This window comes from Sinocyclocheilus grahami, unplaced genomic scaffold, assembly GCF_001515645.1.
Source record: "Sinocyclocheilus grahami isolate Dianchi unplaced genomic scaffold, SAMN03320097.WGS_v1.1 scaffold262.1, whole genome shotgun sequence".
In the NCBI taxonomy this organism is placed as follows: domain Eukaryota; kingdom Metazoa; phylum Chordata; class Actinopteri; order Cypriniformes; family Cyprinidae; genus Sinocyclocheilus; species Sinocyclocheilus grahami.
Window position 1 is genome coordinate 701,701 of NW_015505441.1, and position 23,809 is coordinate 725,509.

The 23,809-nt window shown below is 39.0% G+C and overlaps 1 protein-coding gene across 1 annotated transcript in view; it reads right to left on the reverse strand.

The window, feature by feature from the left end:
* Window positions 1-2,340: 2,340 nt before the first annotated feature.
* LOC107599193 (uncharacterized protein C4orf22 homolog) overlaps window positions 2,341-23,809 on the reverse strand; it is a 56,938-nt gene continuing 35,469 nt past the window's right edge. Inside the window, exons 4-6 of the mRNA XM_016290714.1 lie at window positions 9,058-9,200; window positions 4,143-4,272; window positions 2,341-2,592 (exon numbers count right to left, since the gene is read on the reverse strand). Of these exons, the coding sequence (XP_016146200.1) occupies window positions 2,470-2,592; window positions 4,143-4,272; window positions 9,058-9,200 (396 nt within the window). The 3' untranslated portion in view covers window positions 2,341-2,469. The remainder of the gene's footprint in view (window positions 2,593-4,142; window positions 4,273-9,057; window positions 9,201-23,809) is intronic.

Consider the following 23,809-nt stretch of genomic DNA (forward strand, 5'->3'; position numbering starts at 1 on the left):
AGACCGTTTTTGTGATCCTTATGAAGTGATTTAATGAAAAGGTCCGATTCGTTTAATAACTCTTTTTTACAAAGAGCTCGAATGCGTGAGGAAAGTTTACGTGACAAAAAGAAAGAATAATAGAGGAATAACTATTTTTTTGCGATATATAGGCTACCACACTGAAAATAGCTACACGACGTGGAAAATACCTTCTTTATCGTCTTAGGGCACGTTTGGGGCATCAAAACAAACGTTTACGTCTTCGTCGCACACTATGCACGCTCTCAGCTGTCTCTATGAGTAATGTGGATCTGTGTTGTAATGCTCGACAGTGAGATCCGTGAAACGTCTCTCAGCAAAGCTTGTGTGTCTGGGCTGATGCACTGAATGACATGGCTTATGGGGAGCATTAAAGGCTCTCTGTCCCATTTAGCTGAGCTCAATGGCGATGAGCAGACACATCCTGCACAGCGGAGTCTGATCCGGATGCTGCACCGCGCGTCCCCTCCGCACACTAGTGCACGGCTTCAATATCCTCTGTCACGGTCTCGCTTTCAGGATCACTGAGGAGGAAGTGATTGACTCCCACCCCAGACATCTGATGCCAGTGGACATATTTTCAAGACATGGTTTTGTCAGATCTGTACTCGAGGTGTAATTGCTGTAGTTGAGAAAATATGTGGCCTGCCTCAGTAACCTATATTTATCATGTTTTATTTCCCACCAAACTCTGGAAGTCCACTTTAGGATAAGAACCCAGATTTTCACAAGCACATCTGCTATGTTGATTTGTAGGTGTTTGAATGAGCTGTGTCGTTGTGAGGGACTGGAGTAGGCAGTTTCATCACACTTCCACTCCACCACATGAATAAGGACCGTGGCCTGTTAAGTTAAACAGTTATGAATGTGGGTGAATCACCACCCACTTCTCCAGCCTTCATCCTGGTGATTAAACAGAAACTTTATGTAGCTATATACACTTTTTATTCTGTCAGATTGATTGTAATATTTTGTATTGCAGATATGTGGGAGACTATGAGTGTGTTATTAGTATAATCATATATCATTATTTTATTTATTTATATATATATAAAAAAAACGTCCTGCGTTAACTCCCTGAACTGAAAAATTAATTAGTTATTAATAAAGGTACTAACAATATATTGTTATAAATATATACACTAATATACAAAGGTTTAAGGTCAGTAAGTGTCTTTTTCAGCAATTGTGCATTAAATTGAAAGTCACAGTATAGACATTTAGAATGTTACAAAATATTTGTATTCAAATAAGTGCTGTTCTTTTTTCTTTTTTTTTTAACTTGTTTTCAACATCAAACAAAACATAACAAAACACTGTCAACTGTGAAAATAAAAATGCCAGAGCAGCAAATCACCATATTAGATATGAGTTCTGAAAGATCATGTGACATTAAAGATTGGAGTAATGGCTTCTGAAAATTCAGCTTTGCCATCACAGGAATAAATCGCATTTTAAAATATATTTTAAAATGTAATAATATTTCAGTGTTACTGTTTTTACTGTATTTTGTGTAAATAAATACAGCCTTGGACAGCATTAGAGACTTCTTTCAAAAACATCTTACTGGCCCCAAACATTTGAATGGTAATGTAATACTAACACAAAAACAAAATAAGAAATCTAAGCAGTAAATTTGTATAGATTCGGTCACTGTTTGTTTCAGCGACTGTCTGTTTGCATATTCAGTGTAGCGTGGATTAAAGCTGCTCTTTTTGCCATTTGTTTAACTTCCGTAGTGTGATTTTTCTATCTGTTAATTAGCCCTTTATCCAGAATTTGGCCAAAAACTAGAGTGAACTGGAACCATTCAAGTACCATGATGGCCACCATGAGCCACCACCATAGCAATATCTTGCTGACTCCTTTTTGTAAACTCGCAAAGACAAAATTATTGACTGATGGATATCTAATTCCGGAACTCTCTGCAGTATCTCATGATCTGAAATCATGTGGAATGGGTGTCGTTGTCCATTTCATGGAGTGTTTGGCAGCTTTTAGACAAAATGAAGCTACAAGCAGTCATGCGGGGACATGAAAGAACCCCCATCTTTCTAAAGGGCTTTATCTTTGATTTGTTCAGACAAACAGAGGAGTTGTTTTAGATAAGAGTACAATACTAAGCTCAGGTTTCCAAGTAAGTGACTGCATCATCAGACAGTCTCTGAGAGTCCTGTCACTAAGTGCCTCAAATGTGTGATTGTAGATGATAAATATTTGAAAATGGCCACAGTGATTAATAAAAAATAAAAATAACAACACATAAAAGAAATCAGTATTTTTTTATTCAGACACTGTTAAATGACTATTGACCCTAAAGATCCAAATGCAGTGCTTATGCCATTCTACGCATCCAGATGTTGTGCACAATATGAAGTCAGAAATATATAAGATTAAAACTGCTTTAATGTAGATGAAATTAGAGGCTCCAAGTGCTTTTTAATACATTTAATTGGAGAGCGGTGCACAGGAACTGGTTGCGGGTTTTCTGGTGACGTGGTCATAAATGACAACATGCACATATAGGTCACATTGGACAGGAGTTCGGACGGAGCTATCGCCAGGTGCTGCCTGTTGGGTTAGAGATATAATAATTAGGATTAAACTGATTGAAGTGTTTAAAAAAATGTGAACAGTTTTATTTATTGGATCGTTTTTGGTATGTCAGATCAAATTTATTGCAACAGAAGAAAGTACTTCATAACTGTTTTTTCCCCATAATGGATGAAAACTACTTTGCTAAAGTCTCAATCTGTTACATACAAGTTCTACTTAGAGGAGACAAACATTATTCACTGCATATTGTCAACTCTACTGATCTTATACAGACATTGTGTTACTTATTTAATGATATTCAATTAATATATTCAATAATGTAGTTCAATTTCTATTTATAGTACTAAAGTAGATGAAAAATACATGTATAAATTTAGTATAAATGTGTTTTGATGTTTAAACATCAGTCTGGGTGTGACTTTAAAATATGGACTCCATAGGGTGCCTCCACCAAGAATAAATAAGATCTTAAGCCAGCTGGGATCTGTTATTAAAGGGTAACTGTCAGAAGATTTAGGTTTACATTCATTCTATGTATTTACTGTACATTTTGTCTGGGCTAACATACACATTTTGTTTAGAGCAAGGATAAATGCAAACATATGCTGAACATTCCCAAAAAATAAAATAAAGCAAACGAAAAGCATTAGCTGTTGATTTATAAGGACTGGTTATCAAACTAAACCACCAACTGCTACTTTGGAGGGATAACCAACATATTTTCATCAAATGCGAACATAACCCAAAGAAGAAGAATTTGGGTTTATAATTTTGAAACGTTCACAACATTGGCTATATCTAATGGGGCGATAAAACAAACAAACAAATCAAATTCAGGGTTTAATATGTCACAATTCCGCCAGTTTGTATGAAGGAATGCATCCACATGGGCAATGAGGTCATGCCTGGTGGGGGCCTGAGGTTGGATTCTGGGTGCTCGGGCGGTTTCAGTGTCTGGGTTCCTTAGCCTCCTCTCGTTTTTAATAGCCGGCCTGGTCGGGGTGTGCTCGACCACAGGCAATACTCGCCTCTGCCATCTCGCCCTCAATGAGGCAGCCTGGGTGAGTTTGTGTTCAAAGAGGCCAGTCTGCAGCGTTGCCTCTTTTTCAAAATAGCATGCACTCATAGCTCCTGGGCACACAGGCAAAAAAACAGTGGCACAGGTTCCAGGACCAAATTTCGCGGTTCCTTCTAACCCACTCTGATGGATATTTCCAGAGATTGGGACAATAATGCTACCCAGTTGCAACAATACTATCTTTCCACTTCACACGGAAGCTATTTGATATCACGCCAGAAGGGTTTCAAAAAGACTTGAAAATGCATGAACATTTCTGCATGATTATCTGCCATAATCAACTGATTAGGAACTGCATCGAAAAGGAGTAGTATTGGAAATTATACTATGTTCCTTTGTAAATCGTATTTCGGTCTTGAGTTATTCATTAAACAAATACTCAGCTTAACATAGTTCAGGTGTTCATTTACTCATGGATGTTAAATGAGAGCTGAGAGAGGTCAGCACTCTCTGTTTACTAGTGTCTGCTGAGATCAAACATGCTCACCTCTGGGTCAACATTCAAGGTTTTCCTGTCGTTCTTGCACTTGAAGAGCAGGCCGCTTGGATTCTCTGTGATTACCTCATAGTTTGAGCTGGCATTATGTTTGGCCACCTGTGTTCCCCAGTTGTAGAAGCTGAAGATAAAGTTAGGGTTAATAAGTTTATAATGGTCTAAAGATAATAAAATGCATGCTTCAAAGGTGTTGACAAAAACTCTACAGTGATGGATGAATGGCTTTAGTGAATATAATGTAGTATATAAACTACAGTTAAAAAAAAGAAAGAAAGAAAAGTTTTTTCACCTGACAAAATGTCAGGATGTGTCTTGTGTGCTTTTGACAAAAAAGATGAAATAACACATTTGTTCCCAGTTTGATAAAAGGTGCGCTTGGAAAGCCAGGTGTTAAGTTGTATAAGGAATTCAATCTGTTCAATGTTTTAGAATCAGTGCCATTAATTTTGTTTCTCTATTCTAGATCTACACTACTGATACAAGTGGAAGACAATAGTACAATTATGCTCTTGACATCCACAAAATTACAAGTGAGGGTTGCTTTCTAAAACACCTTTATGGAAAATGACTGAAAACAACTTCAATGGCTGGAGAACGTATTCAATTAAAAGAAAGGAAACAAAGCACCATTATATTTTAACTGTAGAGAGTAAATCTAATGGGGAAATGTATTAAAGGTACAGCTATTAAATGTATTAAGCACAAATTACAAGACATCAGGATTTTTCTGTGTGAGAAAGTATCAGAAATGCAGGGTTTTACTTTTTAACGAACTAAGGACTAAAACACTGTGTACTGTAAATGTAAAACATGTTTAAGATTTTTATATTTTGTCACTCTAAGAAAAAAATAGGACACTATGTACTGTGTAAATAAGAAAAAAATTCTGTATTGATTTTTCACAGGTGTTTTACCTGAATTACACATTGCATTGTGTTGTTTTAGGGTTAAAGGAAATGTCCATAAACGTAACAGATAATGTCCTGGCAAAAAATTACCAGTGCCTTTTCTGTATATTTTTTATTACAGTGTACGTGCTTACATTTTTCATGTGAATTCTTAAAGGGAAGGTTTGTTACTTGGAAAGTTAGCCATTTTACTGTTTTAGCCTTTGGCATGCTTGTTGGACAGAACTTTCATTAACATATCAGTTTTCCTCTAACTGAACACAGAGACACTTGGATATTTATTTGAATATGTTCAAGAATAGATGTCCAGCTTCAAAAATCTATGTTCACACATGAGCTTCTACAAAGCTTTCAAGACATTCCAGGCTAAAGGGAAAAAAACACTTTCTCATAGCTACAACCAAAAGATTCCTCTGTCTGCACTGATCAATGTAAAGATTGAGACCCAGCAGGCCACTCAAAATGGCAGTGGGAATTGATCTAAATGTAATTAACGCACGCAATGAGCAATAATGGAAAAAAGAGACTGTCTGGCCCGTGTTAGTGGTTCTCATCACAAGCTCAACTGCTGGAAGACAGCTGCTTTGCAGAAACACCAATTCCAAATGTCACACTCGGGGGCAGCGAGGCTTGCTCAAATGGACCTCAGCTTTTCCCAAGCAGTAGTTTGTGGTCCAAGAACAAAGCTGGACTTTGGGGAGAGGCTCTTTATAAGTCCAAGGGAGAGGCACATGGATGCAAGAGCATTTCATTCTCTGTCATGATAACACTGTGGACATCAGCCAAAGCTTTATACATTTTGCACTGCTGCAATGCTACTACTAAAACATTTTACAGATGCTGTTTATAAGAAGTTATGACCTTAACTTCAAGGATATAAATCATTGCCTTTTGGGACACGATCCTCCTTCAGTTGATTTAAAGCTATGGAAGATTTAGTTCAGTAGCAATCCCTGGTGCAGTATAAAGACACTTGGACATTTGGACATTGAACTATCTAATAAATAACTAATATGTCTATTAACTAAATCATGGATTAATGTCATTGTGGTGTCAAGTATTTAAACAAATTACACATATGTTCTGAGTCCTAAAACCACCGGAAGATGGTTGCGCTGGATCAGCTCTTCTTTACACACCCAATGTAAGAAAATCTAACAAAAGCGATTTAAGCCCATTTTTTTCAGTGCTCTGCAGGCCCATCCTATGGCTGTACCATCTTGAAAGAACTCCAGTTTATCATAATTTAGTACATATGGCTCTGTGTGTAAGAGAGAGCACGCATGATGGAAAGACACCTCACACTTCCCTGTCCGCTACAGTATTTCCTGTCAAGGTGAGCAGAAACCATGGTGCTGGTCACCAAAGCAAACAAAAGAGAGCTTGAAATGAAAATACTGGCTAATAAGACGTAAACAAAAAGTAATGGTCTGAATTAAACATTCTCACAGGGTCTGAGCTTGCCATTTTACATCACAGGAAAGACTTCCTTTGGTTGCCATCGGAGTGAGTGCCATCACGTAAACATGGCAGACCCTCACAAAGAGCCAGATTCTGTGGAGAAATACAGTGATGCATGAAATGACAAGTTTAGCTCTTGCTCTGTTTGCTTTTGGATCAAACTTTCTAATCCTATATAGATTGATCTTCACAAAAAATATATGCAGACTTAGAAGTAAGAATGCATATTCACTTCCTCCTTTTCAAAATAAGGTTTGACAGCATTTTCTGTGTCTATTTATACTGAAACGCCATATAGCAATTAGCATTTTTGGGTTGACCACTTTTATGCAATGGTGAACCACTTACTTTTGGTCGAAGAAACAGGACAGATGTGAGATATTTTAACAGAAAGCATGAAAAGATGGGCAGGAAAATGCTCCAAAGCCTTTACATTTTTAAGTCAGAGGAAGCTCGAAGACCGGCTGGGCTTTCTGAGCATTTGGTCTATTCGTTTTGTGATTGAAAACGCATGAGTGCCGCAACACATGTGATTTGAACATATTCTTTGCCACTTTTGGTCCCTTTTTGTCCCTGCAGAGATGTCACCCGGTAACATGAAATGCTTAATATTCATAGCACAGCTGAATGGCACCCCACCCACACTAACTTACAAAAGTGTGAAAGACCTGGGCTTTGTGGAAACAATTATTGTGCCGTTAATAACAGGTCTGCGTCTTTACCATTACACTACACAACACTGACAGAGAAAAGGATGTTTGTGTACTTCAGTGCTCCATGGTTACCAAACTAAAGCCTGATGGAGAGTTTTAAGAGTGTTTTAAAAATCCACCAGCTGTAACTCTATGGATCAAGGAGAAAGAGAATAGTCTGGCTGGTAACCTAGAATTAGTGAGAAATCTGTAAAGGTGCTGCTTTGAGTCAATACAACCAAAGAAATCAGTCTTCTTTAAAGAGGGTAAATTATCTATCTATCCACCTTTCCAGCTATGACTTTCCTTCTGTATTACTAAAGGTTTGGTGATTGTCCTCAGCTGGTGGCCATGACTTTTGTACTTTTTATTTTTGTGGTGAGGCAGTCAAAGTCTGTCAGCTGTAGTGTGGATTCATGCATCTGTACGGGAAGAACACAGCATCTGCTCCATCTTAGTGGCAACCACAAGCACTGCCTGTTATTGTTCCCGTGAGAAGGATGGTGGAGGAAAGAGAGAACAGAGAGAGAGAGAGAGAGAGAGAGAGAGGGACTAAAACAGAAATAGGGAGAGAAAGAGAGATGGGGCTGAGAGTAAGAGGAAATGAGAATGCTTATGCTGTAGTGTACTTCCTTTACTTACCCTGATTAGATCATGTGCTGTAGCAGTTAAGATGTGGATATACAAACACAAACATGCCTGGCTATACTTGCATACTGGATATACCAGCTTTAAATGTCTTAAAAACCCATTATTATTACATTTAGTTTAATCTTACATATATGTATGGCTGTTTTACTGTGTTTACATATTGTTTATTTATTTGGGGTTCATCATATTTTTTTATTTATAAATATATGTACATCTACACTATGTCATTCAAAAGTATGAGTTTAGACGTTTTTATGTTTTTAAAATGTTTTATGTTTGATAAAAGTACAGTAATAAAAAAACAGTGCTATTGTGAATTTTATTACAATTGTAAATACATTTTCAATGTTAATATAAATGTAATTTATTCCGGTAAGGGCACAGCTGAGTTTTCATCAGCCATTACTCCAGTCTTCAGTATCACATGATCCTTCAGAAATCATCCTAATATGTTGATTTGATTATAAAATAACGTTTCTTTATTTTTATCAGTTGAAAATTGTAGTGCTACCTAATGCTTTCTGCTTGTGTTCTTACAGTGTTTGTTGTTTCAAGATTCTTTGATGAACAGAAAGTTTAAAGAACAGCATTTATTTGAAACAGACAGTTTTGTAACATTATAAATGTTACAAAATTACTGTCATTGTGATGCATCTTTGTTGAATAAGCATACATTTCTCCTAAAAAATGGCACTGACCCCAAACTTTTTAAATAGTGTAGTATATTTATCCTGTAATATATTTCAGATGCTTGCTTTTATTAATCTCAAATTAATCTCAAACAAACTGCTCTTAAAGGAAATCTCTATGAAGATCAGTGATGCTTTCTTTTTGGATGGCTATGACTTCCTAACTTGGTTTACAGAGGATCACTATTTGACTAATATTAATATTAGAGGATGAAAAAGGCATCATTCATAACGTACACACTCCCCTTTAATGCACTGTCCAGGGCAAAAAGATGCCTTCTCTTCCTCCATTATGAACAGGAAGTCTGTTTTGCTTTCACTGCATTACTTGCATATTGATATTTTGGAGAGGATATCCTTTTTAGAAAGACAAATGCTTCAGGGATCAAAGGATGCATGCACATTAATCTGAGAACATCTAACTTTGAGATGTTCAGTAGCACATCTACTAAAACAATAGTAACCGGAAATCATCATGGATGGGTCATAATATATGTAGGCTTACCTTAAGTCAGTTGGTTTTGGCATAAGCCTTTTCTTTCCGCTGAAATATGGTTCAAAGTCTTCAGATTTTAGTCGGTGGGAGTAGTCTATATACCCAGATATTTCCTGTCCGTGAGAATTTCGGTCCCTTATGAAAATGATGGACTGCAAGAAAAACAGGAGGACATACTGTAAAAATAATCTGGAGTGCAGTATGCTATACAGACAAACTAGACAAAGGAGAGATATAAATAATTGCAATAGGGAAGATTCTGTTACAAATGCACCTTTAATAAAATTGTGTAACAGTCCATATCATGAATCAGATTTCAACAAAAAGTCTCTTTTAGAATGGAAGACAGGAACTCTGCACACTTCAGAGTTCAGTCAGCAGTTGTTTTGTCTGGATGCTAATGATGAAAGAATAACTTCCAACCACATCTGCTGTGAAGAGGATCTTTGTTTTGGCTTGTCTGTTTACCTCTAAGAGACAGAGTCACACTTCTTTTGTGAAATCATCCTTTTTGATAGCATAGTCAATGATATCACATTTGTATTTCTATCAGATCCCTGGCCATCTGTGGTTTTCCCTTACATGTGCAGGATAAAAGTGAGATAACTAGCACTGCAGACTTGAAAAGGAACGGTCCTCTTTTAGATGCTTTAAACAGATGCTATCGGGTTCACAGCTGGCCAGGGGCTGATCCAGCTACCTTATCTGTGGCTTTTGCGCTCCCCCATCAGTCTTGAAAAGAAATCATCAGGCAAAGGTGAGGAATTACAGTGGGCAGAGCAAGGATTGGAGATCGTCTTTTGATTGCAGAAGAGGAATCAAAACCCTCTAGCCCACAGTCATCCAACGGCAGAAAGGTTTCCTCTCGCCCTCATAAGTCCACAGGCCAAGTGATAAAAACAGATCTGTGGAACTGACTGTTTCCCGTAGTCCAACAGAACAGGTGTTGTACCTTCAAGAAGTTCCCCTTTTACTGTATCTGATAAAGAAACAGCCTCTTACGAGAAAACATTATTTACAGACTATGTCAGTAACGAATGAACTGTACTGATATTACAAACTATTTGTAGAAGTCTACTTCGCCAACACGACACAAAACTACAATCTTCATACAATCAACATTAATAGGGATTCACAATGTTTTGGCACCATGCCTATTTTTGATATTAGATTTTTTTATTTATTTTACTAAACAATTTATTTTAACTTTCATTTTTTAATAATTTACTTAGACAAAATAGCAAGCAATACCCAAACGCTTGGAACTCTTATGTGTCACAAAGGATGCATTTATTTGATCAAAAATACAGTAAAAACAATAATATTGTGAAATATTATTACAATTTAAAATAATATTGTGAAATATTATTACAATTTAAAATAAAAATGTTTTATTCATTTTAATATATTTTAACTTAATATATTTTAGTAATTTATTCCCATGATGGACAGGCTTAATTTTCTGCAGCCATTACTTCAGTCATCAGTGTCACATGATCCTTCAGAAATCATTTTATTTGGTGCTCAAGCAAAATTCATCAACGTTGAAAAGAGCTGTGCTGCTTAATATTTTTGTGAAAACGGTGACACCTTTTTTTAGGCTTTTGATCAACCTAATGTATCCTAGCTGTATAAAATAATTTCTTTAAAAAAAATAAAAATAAAAAACCTTACTGACCATTTTACTGACCACAAACTTTTGAACAGTACTGCAAGAATATTCTTTACAGAATTTTTTGATGCATCTCTAAATATTAATTTAGTAGTCTAACTCAAAATCAGCAATTTTGCACTGCAGTACATCTAAAAAAAAGTGTGTTGCATCTGTTTTGACAGGATTGATGACTCAAGAAAGCAAGTTACTCTCACAAACCCACTCTTGAGCACTGTGGCACTGAAAGAAGAGAACACACTCTTTTATCACCGGCCTGGCTGGTTCATGAGCATGTTTCCTCTGGTAGGATTTATCAATGACGCATTTCTTTCAAGGCTCGGATGTGTGTGTCAGGGTGGTATGGTTGCACCCTCTCGAATGGATAACACTTTGAGAGGAAAGCAGGGCCTCTTGGTGCTCTCCGCCTGGGAACAATCCTGCACTGTCAGGGAGGCTTGCAGGTGTCTGAGGGTGTCAGCTGGCCTCTGTTTATTATTGGTGGACTGTGCTATAGGAGGAATCCCAGGCCATCACTAACAACTATGTAAATTTGTCGGGGTAATGAAAACACGACCTGGATGAGAGGAATGCTAGAGGTCGGTGTCCTTTTTTGGCAGCCCATACCCTTGTCCCTCTTTAGGTGTTCTTTGGGGGGGGGGGTTCTTTTTTGCTTATTTGCCTTGGACGTGACTTCACATAGTGGGGCTTGTGTAATAGATGCAGCGGTGAGTCCAGATGTGCTGAGGTGTTCTGCTTCTGTTGGGATCAGCCAGAATCGCATTTGGCCTTTAGAAAACTAAGAGGGTCTGGAAGTGCTCTACAGGGTCACAGGACTTCAAACAAAAGTCATCTAAATGGGCAACGTGATACACATTTTTTCTTTTCAGTCAGAACATAGATATTACACCACCTCTGAACTCACATAACCACCCACTTGAATACACAAAGGTGTATATATATATATATATATATATATATATATATATATATATATACACATACATACTGTATATATATATATGAAGAGTTCAGATGCAAAAGCCTCTAAGTGCCGTTTGAAATTTTCTTCTAAAATTAGATTTTTTTTCAGGCTCCTATGTGTAGGTTTAGTATTTTCTCTTTAATGGCAATGAATAGGTTATTTTCATTGCCATTAAAGTGAATAACTGAACATAAACATAGGAGCCGGAGAAAAATGCTCATTTTAGAAGAAAATTTCAAACGGCACTTAGAGGCTTTTGCATCTGAACTCTTCATATATACAGTATATGTATATATATATATATGTATATATATATATATATATATATAAAATATGTTGGGAAATATAAAAATTAAATAAATATATTATAGAACGAATTATATAATACTGTGGAAACATCCGTGTGTATATATAAACACATTTCTTGAGGAATTTTCTTGGCCTGCATAAAAAGAAGGCTGTAATTCTGTACATGTGATTTAAATTTGCCAACATATGCATGAAACTTTGGACCACAGAAGACGTAAAAATGTTTAATGTGTTTAATAGTGCTTCTTGAACAACTGAAGTGTTTAGGGGGTTTTAGAGTTTTTTTTTTACCCCAACCATTTCAAACCTGGTAAGCCTATCGCTGACAATCAGTGTGCATTTAAAATTGTTTTAAAAAACTCAATACAGGACACAACCACAGAGTGGCTACAACAAATTAATGAATAAATTTGGCCGTTTTTAACATCTTTTTTAATGTCTATGACAGACTTGCATAGTTTCTGTGAAAATGTATGCAATACGAATGAAAATAATCAAAAGATGCTGCTTCCTTTTTCTTATAATGACAGGGTGTGTCAGAAGACAGATGTCCTGGCACGGGGAACAAAAATGTACAACTTAACCATTCCGAAAGTCTGGTTGCTCATTTTGGCAGCTGGACATTCAAATCTGGATTTACTTTAAGAATTTCTGAGTTTTAAAAATAGTTTGATATATATTCGCAAGAAGAAACTGAGAGAAGAAAAGAAAAGAAAGTAATCAAAACTTGTTACCGTCGGACAGCAAATTCAAAGCAGGTGGTGGAACTGTGACAGGACTTTTTGGGAAATACAGAAATAGGATTGTGTCGAGATATGTGGTTGTGAGAAGAAAAGAATGTACGTCAAAAAATCCCAAAAAATAAAAAAAGGAGGAAAGGGGTCAAGATTTGGTTGGTTGGCAGCATGGTTAAGACAGCCCCTGCTGGTAAATGCTGTAACTACACAATTATGGAGGCAAAAATCATCTTTTCTTAGTCGCTGGCCATTAAAAATTAATCAGCTATTTTCCAAGCAACACATAAATTATACATTATTAAGGGGCTCTTTATAGCTGTATGGTAAGTTTTACTTTGATTTAATGATTAAACAATCTGAAAAAATATGCATGCTCATTCATTTGTAAAAGAAAGAAACCATGCATAAATTGCAAGAGGCACAGCTTTCAAAAACCAAATGCCTGTGCAACAGGTGGAACATGTTCCAGATTGAGTAAAATCCATTTGAATGCGAAGTTCAGAGGTCTATATTGATGAGGAGACTCAGTGTATCTACTGTCTAGGGAAAAGTGTCTTAAATTATGGGCATAGCTTAGTTATATTGAGAATTAAAGCTTCAAAAAACTAGCACCTGGGGTCAACAAAAGTGGCAGCACACAAATCAGCTGAGTTTAGGTCTCTTTTGAGATTTCCTACACCAATGTGACTCCATGCAGACAGCTTTTCCCAGCCGTGCTGCTACCACTACAGTCATTTTCCACATTATTTTGGCTTCCATGTTACTTTTGGGAAAATGTAAGTTTATCTGAAACATGTGCAAAGCAGCACTGCCCTTGGGGACTTAGAGATTCATATATGTGACCCTGTGACCTTTCCAAAGATTGACATTTATAGATTAAGTGCTCATCAATTTTATCAGACACTTTCCTTTTCCTAAGTCATAACATTTTATGTTTCTTACACATTGTGGGGTAGTAAAAAACACAGACAGGAAAAAAATATTACAGGTCATGGACTACTTAGATTTTCACAGTGCTCTGCTCTTTGTTTTTTGAGTGTGAAGAACTTCAGATTTATTAGTCATATCTTTAGATGGGCTTATAAAAGCTCCCTCAATCACAATGTTTAACATAACACACCTTTTATTTAAGAAGGCATTGAAAATCAGGCTTTCTTGTGTGAACCTGGATCCCTTTTGCAAACTAATGAAGAATTATCTTTGGCTACAGAGGAAAACAATATTGTTTGTAAAGCTTGTCTTTATTACTGAAGCACACCACCTGCACAAGCGCATGAAGTGAAGCAAAGCAGAGGTGAACCAGAGTTGACCAAACACAAGCAAAAATGCTAAACCTCAGATCTTGACAAACGCCTAAGCTCCTCCATTCACTGCATGAAAAACTCTGAAATAACATAATTTCCATGGTTTCATTAAGAAAGTGTATTTCACAATGGCAAAATTGGAAAACAAACTTAACCGCTCTTCCATATATTCTTCATACAAATAATGCAGGGCTTGAGATTTGAGTCATCTGAGCGAGCACACTTTACAGTTCATTTTCAAGGAAATTCCTTTTTGTTCCCTGCATTAAAAACACGATTTTCCCCATTTATATCAATCAGATATTATGCCAGAGACTTGTAAAGGAGATTAACAGCAAGATTACAACCTATACGTATGCCTTCCTTGCTGGTTCAGGGTGCACATGACCAGCTGTAGTCCTGGGATTTGTCAAGATGGGAAAGTTTTATGAATCTGATCGTATGCAGGACACATGGCTTGCTTTCATTAAACCTCCCCCTTGATTTTTCAGAGGATGATGCTGTATACTGGGCTCTGTATTCCTGTGGATTGCAGCTAGGTAACCAGACCTTTGTTGAACATTTACTTAACAAATCACTTTTGTTAAACAAGGGCATGCAAACAGTAGCCATGTTTAACGATGAGTTAAAATCTAATCTTTTTGTCTCAGACATCTGCAGGGCCGTTGCTATGATTTTTACTATGGTACAATATTACAAGGTTTCCACTAGTGTTGAATCAAAGAACTGGGAGGAAAGTCTGACGCAATCGACCTCAAGATTTCTATGAATGGAGTAGAATGATAAATGAGTCACATTACTAAAACTTAATGTTCTTGGGTTGAAACCACATTCACAGCTGCCATGTGTCCCCTGCCTGAATGTAGCAGGAACTCGGTGTAAAAATTAAGTTTGCTGAATTCTTCGGTTGGACATAAAAGGTGGCCACAAACAACTTTATTTTGGAATGCACTCCCTTCCTGTTATTTAAGAAGGATGTGTTAAACTGAGAGCAGAACAAAAAATGAAGCTCATATAGTGTGGTGTTGGATGTAATTTAAACTTATACATTTTCAGATTTTTTCACGATTCTACCTGTCCGAGATTGTTAGCTTGGCATTGAAAATGGTCAACATGTGACCGAAACGTTTGCCTTGTTTTTACTTAGTAAATTGCTCATATTGCTTTCATCTCGCTTGTGACTCTTTGATGTTTGAGCGTGCAAACATTTTTTTTAAGCTCTTCACCTTTGGGAAACTTTTTTGGTCTACGCACCTCAGTTGGATTATTTTGAAGGTGCGGCGAGTCTCTGGCTGCTTACCTGTCCTAGCTGGACATGAGATAAAGTGGAACACTAAGGTTCCATTTGTTAACATTAGATAACGTCATTGGTTAACATGAACTAACCATGAACTAAAAAAAGGATTTAAAGCATTTATTAATCTTAATGTACTATTTTATTACATTATCTAATAGGCCTGAACTACATGAACTAACAATGTAGATATTAAAATAACATTAATAACATTAAAAAATATCATTAAATAACGTAACAAATGTTCATTATTAATTCATGTCAGTTAATAGATTAACTAACTAACTAATGGGACCTTTTTGTAAAGTGTTACTGAAAGAAATAATGAGAAAGCAATTATGAACTGTTTGCAACCTTGCAATAACAGTTCATGTTGACATATGTCTTACTTTATCTAAATTGTCAAAAACGTCTGGGTTTTGACTTTGTTTTCCCATTATTTTTGCTAAAGTCAATGACTGAAATGTAGTTTGACCAATAGCTTGCAGGCATTGTACTTAATTGACCAATGGCATGCAGGCATGCAGGAAGATGCCAGATAAAACCTGGACCAGACAATTCTGAAATCAGGACATATAAAAGAGGATGCATGGTCACCCTATAATAACGAGGCAGCTGGGGATATGTTGCAATTGATAGTTTACTTCTACTAATTTCATATTTGACAGACTAATCATAGCTGTTTAATAGCACATTAAAAAGCTTTTGTATCCAATATGCATTTCTCACTGTAAAATCCAATAATCAAATGGTATTGCATTTTCTGCGTTCCAAAAGACACTGATACATACACAATGTCCTTATGGGGGCAACTGTCAATCACCACTATTAAGCAGTCATTAAATTCATAACTGCTCTGCCTATGTCCGCTTTAACAATACAAGGTACACATTTAATATAGTTAACGCATGTGTCTTTTCTGGGCCTCATTCTTCAAAAGGAACTGCAGGCCAGGATAGACTTATGTCTAAAGCATTGCAATCATAGTAATTACACAGTGCCTCTGGCCTAACCAAACGTACCCTCCTGTAATTAGGAGGGCCAGTCCCAAATGCACCGTGATAACATTCCTGCCTTACACAGGACGGTCTTCTGCCCTGCAGACTACGGACTCATGAAGGTTCGTTTGCATGTTTTTTTCTGCATTTGACTGTTTAGATATAATGCCACACCTACAGCCTGACACAGAGAACAATCAGCAGGGACAGGGCAGAAGCTCATCATAATCACAGTGTTCTTCGGGCCACTTCAACTGTCTATTATAACAGCAGTTCATTATTCTCAGCTCTTCTGAAAAAAGAAAACACTTCTTTATCTCAGGTGAGATCTAATATCTCTGCTCACGACAGTTCTTGGACACTTTGATCAGAGGGAAGTGCGATTACGAAATGCCACGGGAGGTGTTAAAAAGAGCCCACACAAGTGCAGGCAGCTTTTTTCCTAGGAGAGAGAGAGAGAGGAAGAGAGAGAAAAAAACAGTGAGGGGGGTAGTAGGGTGTTGTCCGCTCTGCCGCTTGTCAAAAACCCTTGGGAAGCAATTATTTTCCCCTCTTCTTTTTCTTGGAAAATGCTTTGCTTTTCACTATAGCACTGTGCAAAGTGTTTAACATATTCCAAAAAATCTCACATTTTAAAGGGGTCATATGATGCGATTCAAATTTTTCCTTTCTCTTTGGAGTGTTACAAGCTCTTGGTGCATAAATAAGACCTATAAAGTTGCAAAGACTAAAGTCTCAAATCCAAAGAGATATTCTTTATAAAAGTCAAGAGTCAACCACGCCTACCTAAAACGGCTCATTCTAACACGCCCCCACATGTCTACGTCACGATGTGGGAAGATTTGCATAACGCCGCCCAAATGTTCACGCAAAGAAAGAAGGTGTAACTTTCATTCTTGCTGTAGTATGGTTGTTGCCGTGTGTTTCGTTGTAAAAGCGAAACTACTTTGTTTGGTCTTCCAAAAGAGGACGATATCCGCTTCATCATGCCTAGAGCTGATCCGTGCTGGTCGCTGAGGAAATACATCAACTTCGCGCTGTGGATCGCCGGAGTCAAGCACGGGGTCGTCACATGAGGTTGCTGCAAGCCCGCCGGCCGCCGCTCACTCTAGCCCCCGGCCTCCGCTCACTCTAGCTGCCGGCCTCCGCTCACTAAAGGCCGCCGTGTGTGACGATGTGTTTCGTTGTGAAAGCAAAACTACTTTGTTTGGTCTTCCAAAAGAGGACATGACTAGAAATTCATTACACCAAATACACAAAATAATGTTCTTTTTAGCAACATCATTTGAACTCTTTAACATACTGCACGGCTAGGAAAATGAAATAATGGCTGGTTAAGAAAACATTACTTTATATTTCATCAGCCCTTCATAACTATGCATTTTGATGAGAAAAACAGAGCTCGTTCCAAAAAAATTAAGAAAATATTAGTTAAATATTAAAAATTAAATACTGTACTGTAAATCTAAAAAGTCTAATAAATGTATCAAAAGAATGTAACATAAAATGTTAAAATAAAAAAGACTTAATAACAGATTGTTTTTTTAACCATTTAACTGTCTGCCTTCATTTACTGACAGTGTGAGGTCATTTCTGCAGTGGTCAAACTGGTTTGAAAATAAGCCACACACAAGTTTTTTTTTTCTCAGTGTGGTTAAAGACATCTTTGATGTTCTTGACCGTAAATTACACAATAGTGATGAAATGAGGTTGGCTGTTGTGATATTTACTGTACTGTTAGAGGTTAAGGAATGCTTTTCATCTGCCCATTTGGGCCTGGGGGATTCATTTGGGGAATGCTAGGACTGCATTCAGAGTGGTCAAGTAATTTAGCTGCAAGCAAAGATTATTACAAGCTATGGCACGGTTTAAGCCCTGTCTGATTACCGTAATCGCTGACTATAGCCACAGAAAAACTATATGGAAATCTTCACTAAAATTATTTTTCATTATCTGTGCTTGGATATAATTAAGCAGAACCACATACCACAAACTGATCACAGTTAACGTTCATAAAACAGCTCAAAAAAGCATAAGCAGTGAGAGTAAGAGATTTAGGCACCAATGAGCAAAGATATTAGTAGATGCCTTACAAGGTGCGAAAGAAAGAAAGAAAGAGATTTGTTGGTGCATGCAGAACAAATGATGCATGGCTTCAAAGCACTGGGTGGAGTGTAATGTGTAATTTCCACCCAAAAATGTTTATATTGTTGTGTTCTTAACAAGGTTTAGGGGAAAAAACATATATTCCTCTTATGTCAAGCATCATTACCCATTATGATGAGAAGTCTTGATAAGACATGAGGATCTGACAACAGTAAAAAAAAAAAAAAAAAAAAAAAAAAACCCATTTGACCTTGGGGTAAAAACATTCCTGTATGTGATGCAGTGCCGTCTAAGGGCCCGAAGATCACGGGCATCTAGTATGGTTTTCCGGCCTTGACCCTTATGCACAGAGATTGTTCCAGATTCTCTGAATCTTTGGATGATATTATGCACTGTAGATACTCACACTGTAGGTTCTCTGAGAAACTCCTTTCTGATATTGCTCCACTATTTTTTGCCGCAGCATTGGGGGAATTGGTGATCCTCTGCCCATCTTGACTTCTGAGAGACACTGCCACTCTGAGAGGCTCTTTTTATACCCAATCATGTTGCCAATTGACCTAATAAGTTGCAAATTGGTCCTCCAGCTGTTCCTTATATGTACATTTAACTTTTCCGGCCTCTTATTGCTACCTGTCCCAACTTTTTTGGAATGTGTAGCTCTCATGAAATCCAAAATGAGCCAATATTTGGCATGACATTTCAAAATGTCTCACTTTCAACATTTGATATGTTATCTATATTCTATTGCGAATAAAATATAAGTTTATGAGATTTGTAAATTATTCCATTCCTTTTTTACTCACAATTTGTACAGTGTCCCAACTTTTTTGGAATTGGGTTTGTACTTAAAAGAGCTGAGAATTTGATCTATTATTAAAATATCCCTCAAAATGTAAAAAAATCAGCAAACACATTCTTGTTTATTATTCTATATCAGTATCTAACTGTTAGTGTTGTTTGTTCTTTCTAACTAATTAAGATTTTAAGACTGTCCTGTCTAGTACCCCTCTCTCTCTCTCTCTCTCTCTCTCTCTATATATATATACATATACACACATACAGTGCTTGAAGTGGGCTGGTATGGACCGGTACTTCTATATTTGAGCCTTTAGTGTACCAGCACTTTTTCAGAGATTGTAGACAGAATAGTGACTTATGTCCGAATGTCCGGATGTCAGTAAATTATTGTATTTGGCTTAAAAGCAAGAGTGTTTTATAATGGACACTGGCTGAAGGTGTTTTAGATTATGCGGTGGTCAGAGGTTTAGTGATTCTGAATGGATCATATACTGTGGTAGTACAGTCAGGTCAAGGCAGGAGGTTTAGTGGTCTTTGGAGTCTCCCTGTGGTCCTGTTTGGTACCGCAGCTTGACTTGTGCTTATTTGTATTGAAAACGTTTATTTAATATATGATTGATTGATTAATTGATTGAGGCACTATACATACATTGTGAATTATGAAAATTAAAAAGTACTTATTTATTTAATATTTAAAAATAATAAATAACAAGGGAAACTTAGTTTTTTTTTCAACCCATGCCCTGAACAAAAAAGCGGATAATCTACTGTTTAAAATAAATACATCATACTATGTGCTGAGCACAAAGCTTTAAATACTTTGTTTCCCGAAATTCTCCTTTCAAGTTATATTAATCCCTCAATTAATTTTCTTAAACACCTAATACAACAGTTTGAAGCTCAAATGAGCACTCCTGCTACTAGCTCTAAAATAATGTTACCTTAGGGATGTTTTCACTGCTACGGGCTCCCTTATTTTCTATAGAGCTCCACTTTGTCAAACTGACACAAATTTTGTATACAGAATTAAATTTTAGTCAGAATAGGCTTCTGTCTTCATTAGACAGATTTCTTTTCCTAAAGCCTAAATCTCCTAAATCTCTGCTTTAGATTAATTAATTGGTACACGTTACATATTATTTATGTACATAAGGTAAGGTATTCTTAAATCAAGACAGACACTAAATCACCCTGAAACAATTCTTCCAAACAGACTATATCAACAGTTAGAGAAAGCAAAGAGTATTATTTGCTAGTACTTGAAAAAGAAACGTTTATTAATGCAGGATTTTTTTATCACATTCTAAAAGGAGATTCTCTTGAGTGTGGTTGCCACACATCTGTAAACACCTTTACAGTTTTCCATAAAATTCCAATGCATTCATTTAAGCATAGCGTTACTTTCACTGGACTGCATGTGGTTAGTGGTGCTATTTATATTTACTTGGTGTGACAGAGCAAGTGGCATAACAGTGTGAGGCTGGCAGGGCTCTTGATGACTAATTCCCATACCTACTTGTGTGGTACAATCTGCACATAAACCCTTGGTTCAAATCCATGTTTTGAAAAGATGTGTTTGCAGATGGTACGTATTTAGCAGTAGTCTTAGTGTACATAAAAGTTAAGAGTTAACACTGAAAATTAAGTTTTCTTTAAGACAAAGTTACAAACTTGCATAGATAAAGTGTAATTAACAGTAGACATAGTGACTATCCCACAGATATGGAAATTTGATATAAATGTCAATGCCTACAAATTACACACTTAATAATTGTTCCCTTTCAGTCGGTCACTCTCAACGTCACGTCGGATGACCAACGAATTGGGATCTCGCTTAGAGAGACCAATCTACTTAGAGTGTAAACTAAACGAGCCAATGCACATTGGCATGCGATTATTGCATCCAGCTGCTGCTAATCACAGCGTGAGTATAAGTAGGCAGCAGATGCAGCGCATATTCAGCTTTTTTGCTTCGAAGCCGAGCGGTTCTATCGTTCTGCTCCTGACCTTCTGCTAAGAGTAAAGCTACATTCAAGCACGCTCTTCGTGGGCTTCAGCGGCGGTGGTTTTCCCGTGTCGAGTGGGTTGCACACAACAGGCTGCACTACCCCTGTGTGTGTTGCAGACGGCCATCTCCCCTGTGCGAGTGTCGGGCTCGAGTGGAATTTTCCACCGCGTCCCGAACCCTCAAGGTTGGACGACTGGTTTCTCGGGGTGGCGCACGCTGGTTCTCAGGGCCCCACCCCAGTGCCTTTCTTCCCGGAGATGCATGATGAGATCGCTGGGTCGTGGATGGCACCTTTCACTGCCAGAAACCGGCCCAGTGGCTCATCCTCCCTCACCACCCTTGATGGGGGTCCAGCGCGGGGGAGTTCCCCAGGTGGAGCGGTCGGTTGCGATGCAATTGTGTCCAAATGCCGCTACCACTTGGCGGGGCAAACCGTTGCTCCCCTCCCGGGCCTGCAGGCACTCGTCGGCCTGTAGTTCCGTTGATGCCACTTACGCGGTGTCTGGGAGCATGGCTAGAGCTACTCAGCCCGTCTCGATGACTCCTTCGAACCGTCAGGCTCGGTTATGCGATTCAGTTTGCCCGGCGCCCTCCCAAGTTCAGGGGCGTCCACTTTACGTTATTGAAAGCAGCAGATGCCCCTGTCTTGCATGCAGAGATCACAGTCCTACTGGTGAAGGACGCGATAGAGCCGGTTCCTCCAGCCGATATGAGGTCGGGGTTTTACAGCCCTTCATTGTACCCATGAAAGGGGGTGGGTGGAGACCGATCTTGGATCTGCGCGTCTTGAACCGGGCCCTTCACAGGCTCCCGTTCTGCGGTTTGCCTTCGAGGGGCAAGCATACCAGTACAAGGTCCTGCCCTTCGGGCTGTCCCTGTCGCCCCGTGTCTTCACGAAAGTTACGGAGGCAGCCCTTGTTCCCATGAGAGAACAGGGCATTCGCATTCTCAACTACCTCGACGATTGGCTCATACTCGCTCAGTCTCAGGATCAGTTGTGCGAACACAGGGATTTGGTACTTTCACACCTCAGCCTGTTAGGCCTTCGGGTCAACTGGGAAAAGAGCAAACTCTCCCCGACACAGAGGATCTCTTTTCTCGGTATGGAGTTACTCTCAACGTCACGTCGGATGACCAACGAATTGGGATCTCGCTTAGAGAGACCAATCTACTTAGAGTGTAAACTAAACGAGCCAATGCACATTGGCATGCGATTATTGCATCCAGCTGCTGCTAATCACAGCGTGAGTATAAGTAGGCAGCAGATGCAGCGCATATTCAGCTTTTTTGCTTCGAAGCCGAGCGGTTCTATCGTTCTGCTCCTGACCTTCTGCTAAGAGTAAAGCTACATTCAAGCACGCTCTTCGTGGGCTTCAGCGGCGGTGGTTTTCCCGTGTCGAGTGGGTTGCACACAACAGGCTGCACTACCCCTGTGTGTGTTGCAGACGGCCATCTCCCCTGTGCGAGTGTCGGGCTCGAGTGGAATTTTCCACCGCGTCCCGAACCCTCAAGGTTGGACGACTGGTTTCTCGGGGTGGCGCACGCTGGTTCTCAGGGCCCCACCCCAGTGCCTTTCTTCCCGGAGATGCATGATGAGATCGCTGGGTCGTGGATGGCACCTTTCACTGCCAGAAACCGGCCCAGTGGCTCATCCTCCCTCACCACCCTTGATGGGGGTCCAGCGCGGGGGAGTTCCCCAGGTGGAGCGGTCGGTTGCGATGCAATTGTGTCCAAATGCCGCTACCACTTGGCGGGGCAAACCGTTGCTCCCCTCCCGGGCCTGCAGGCACTCGTCGGCCTGTAGTTCCGTTGATGCCACTTACGCGGTGTCTGGGAGCATGGCTAGAGCTACTCAGCCCGTCTCGATGACTCCTTCGAACCGTCAGGCTCGGTTATGCGATTCAGTTTGCCCGGCGCCCTCCCAAGTTCAGGGGCGTCCACTTTACGTTATTGAAAGCAGCAGATGCCCCTGTCTTGCATGCAGAGATCACAGTCCTACTGGTGAAGGACGCGATAGAGCCGGTTCCTCCAGCCGATATGAGGTCGGGGTTTTACAGCCCTTCATTGTACCCATGAAAGGGGGTGGGTGGAGACCGATCTTGGATCTGCGCGTCTTGAACCGGGCCCTTCACAGGCTCCCGTTCTGCGGTTTGCCTTCGAGGGGCAAGCATACCAGTACAAGGTCCTGCCCTTCGGGCTGTCCCTGTCGCCCCGTGTCTTCACGAAAGTTACGGAGGCAGCCCTTGTTCCCATGAGAGAACAGGGCATTCGCATTCTCAACTACCTCGACGATTGGCTCATACTCGCTCAGTCTCAGGATCAGTTGTGCGAACACAGGGATTTGGTACTTTCACACCTCAGCCTGTTAGGCCTTCGGGTCAACTGGGAAAAGAGCAAACTCTCCCCGACACAGAGGATCTCTTTTCTCGGTATGGAGTTAGATTCTGTCGAACAGACAGCACGCCTCACGCAGGAACATGCTCAGTCGGTGTTGAACTGCTTGAATACATTCAAGAGCAGGATGGCGGTCCCACTGAAACAGTTTCAGAGGCTCCTGGGGCATATGGC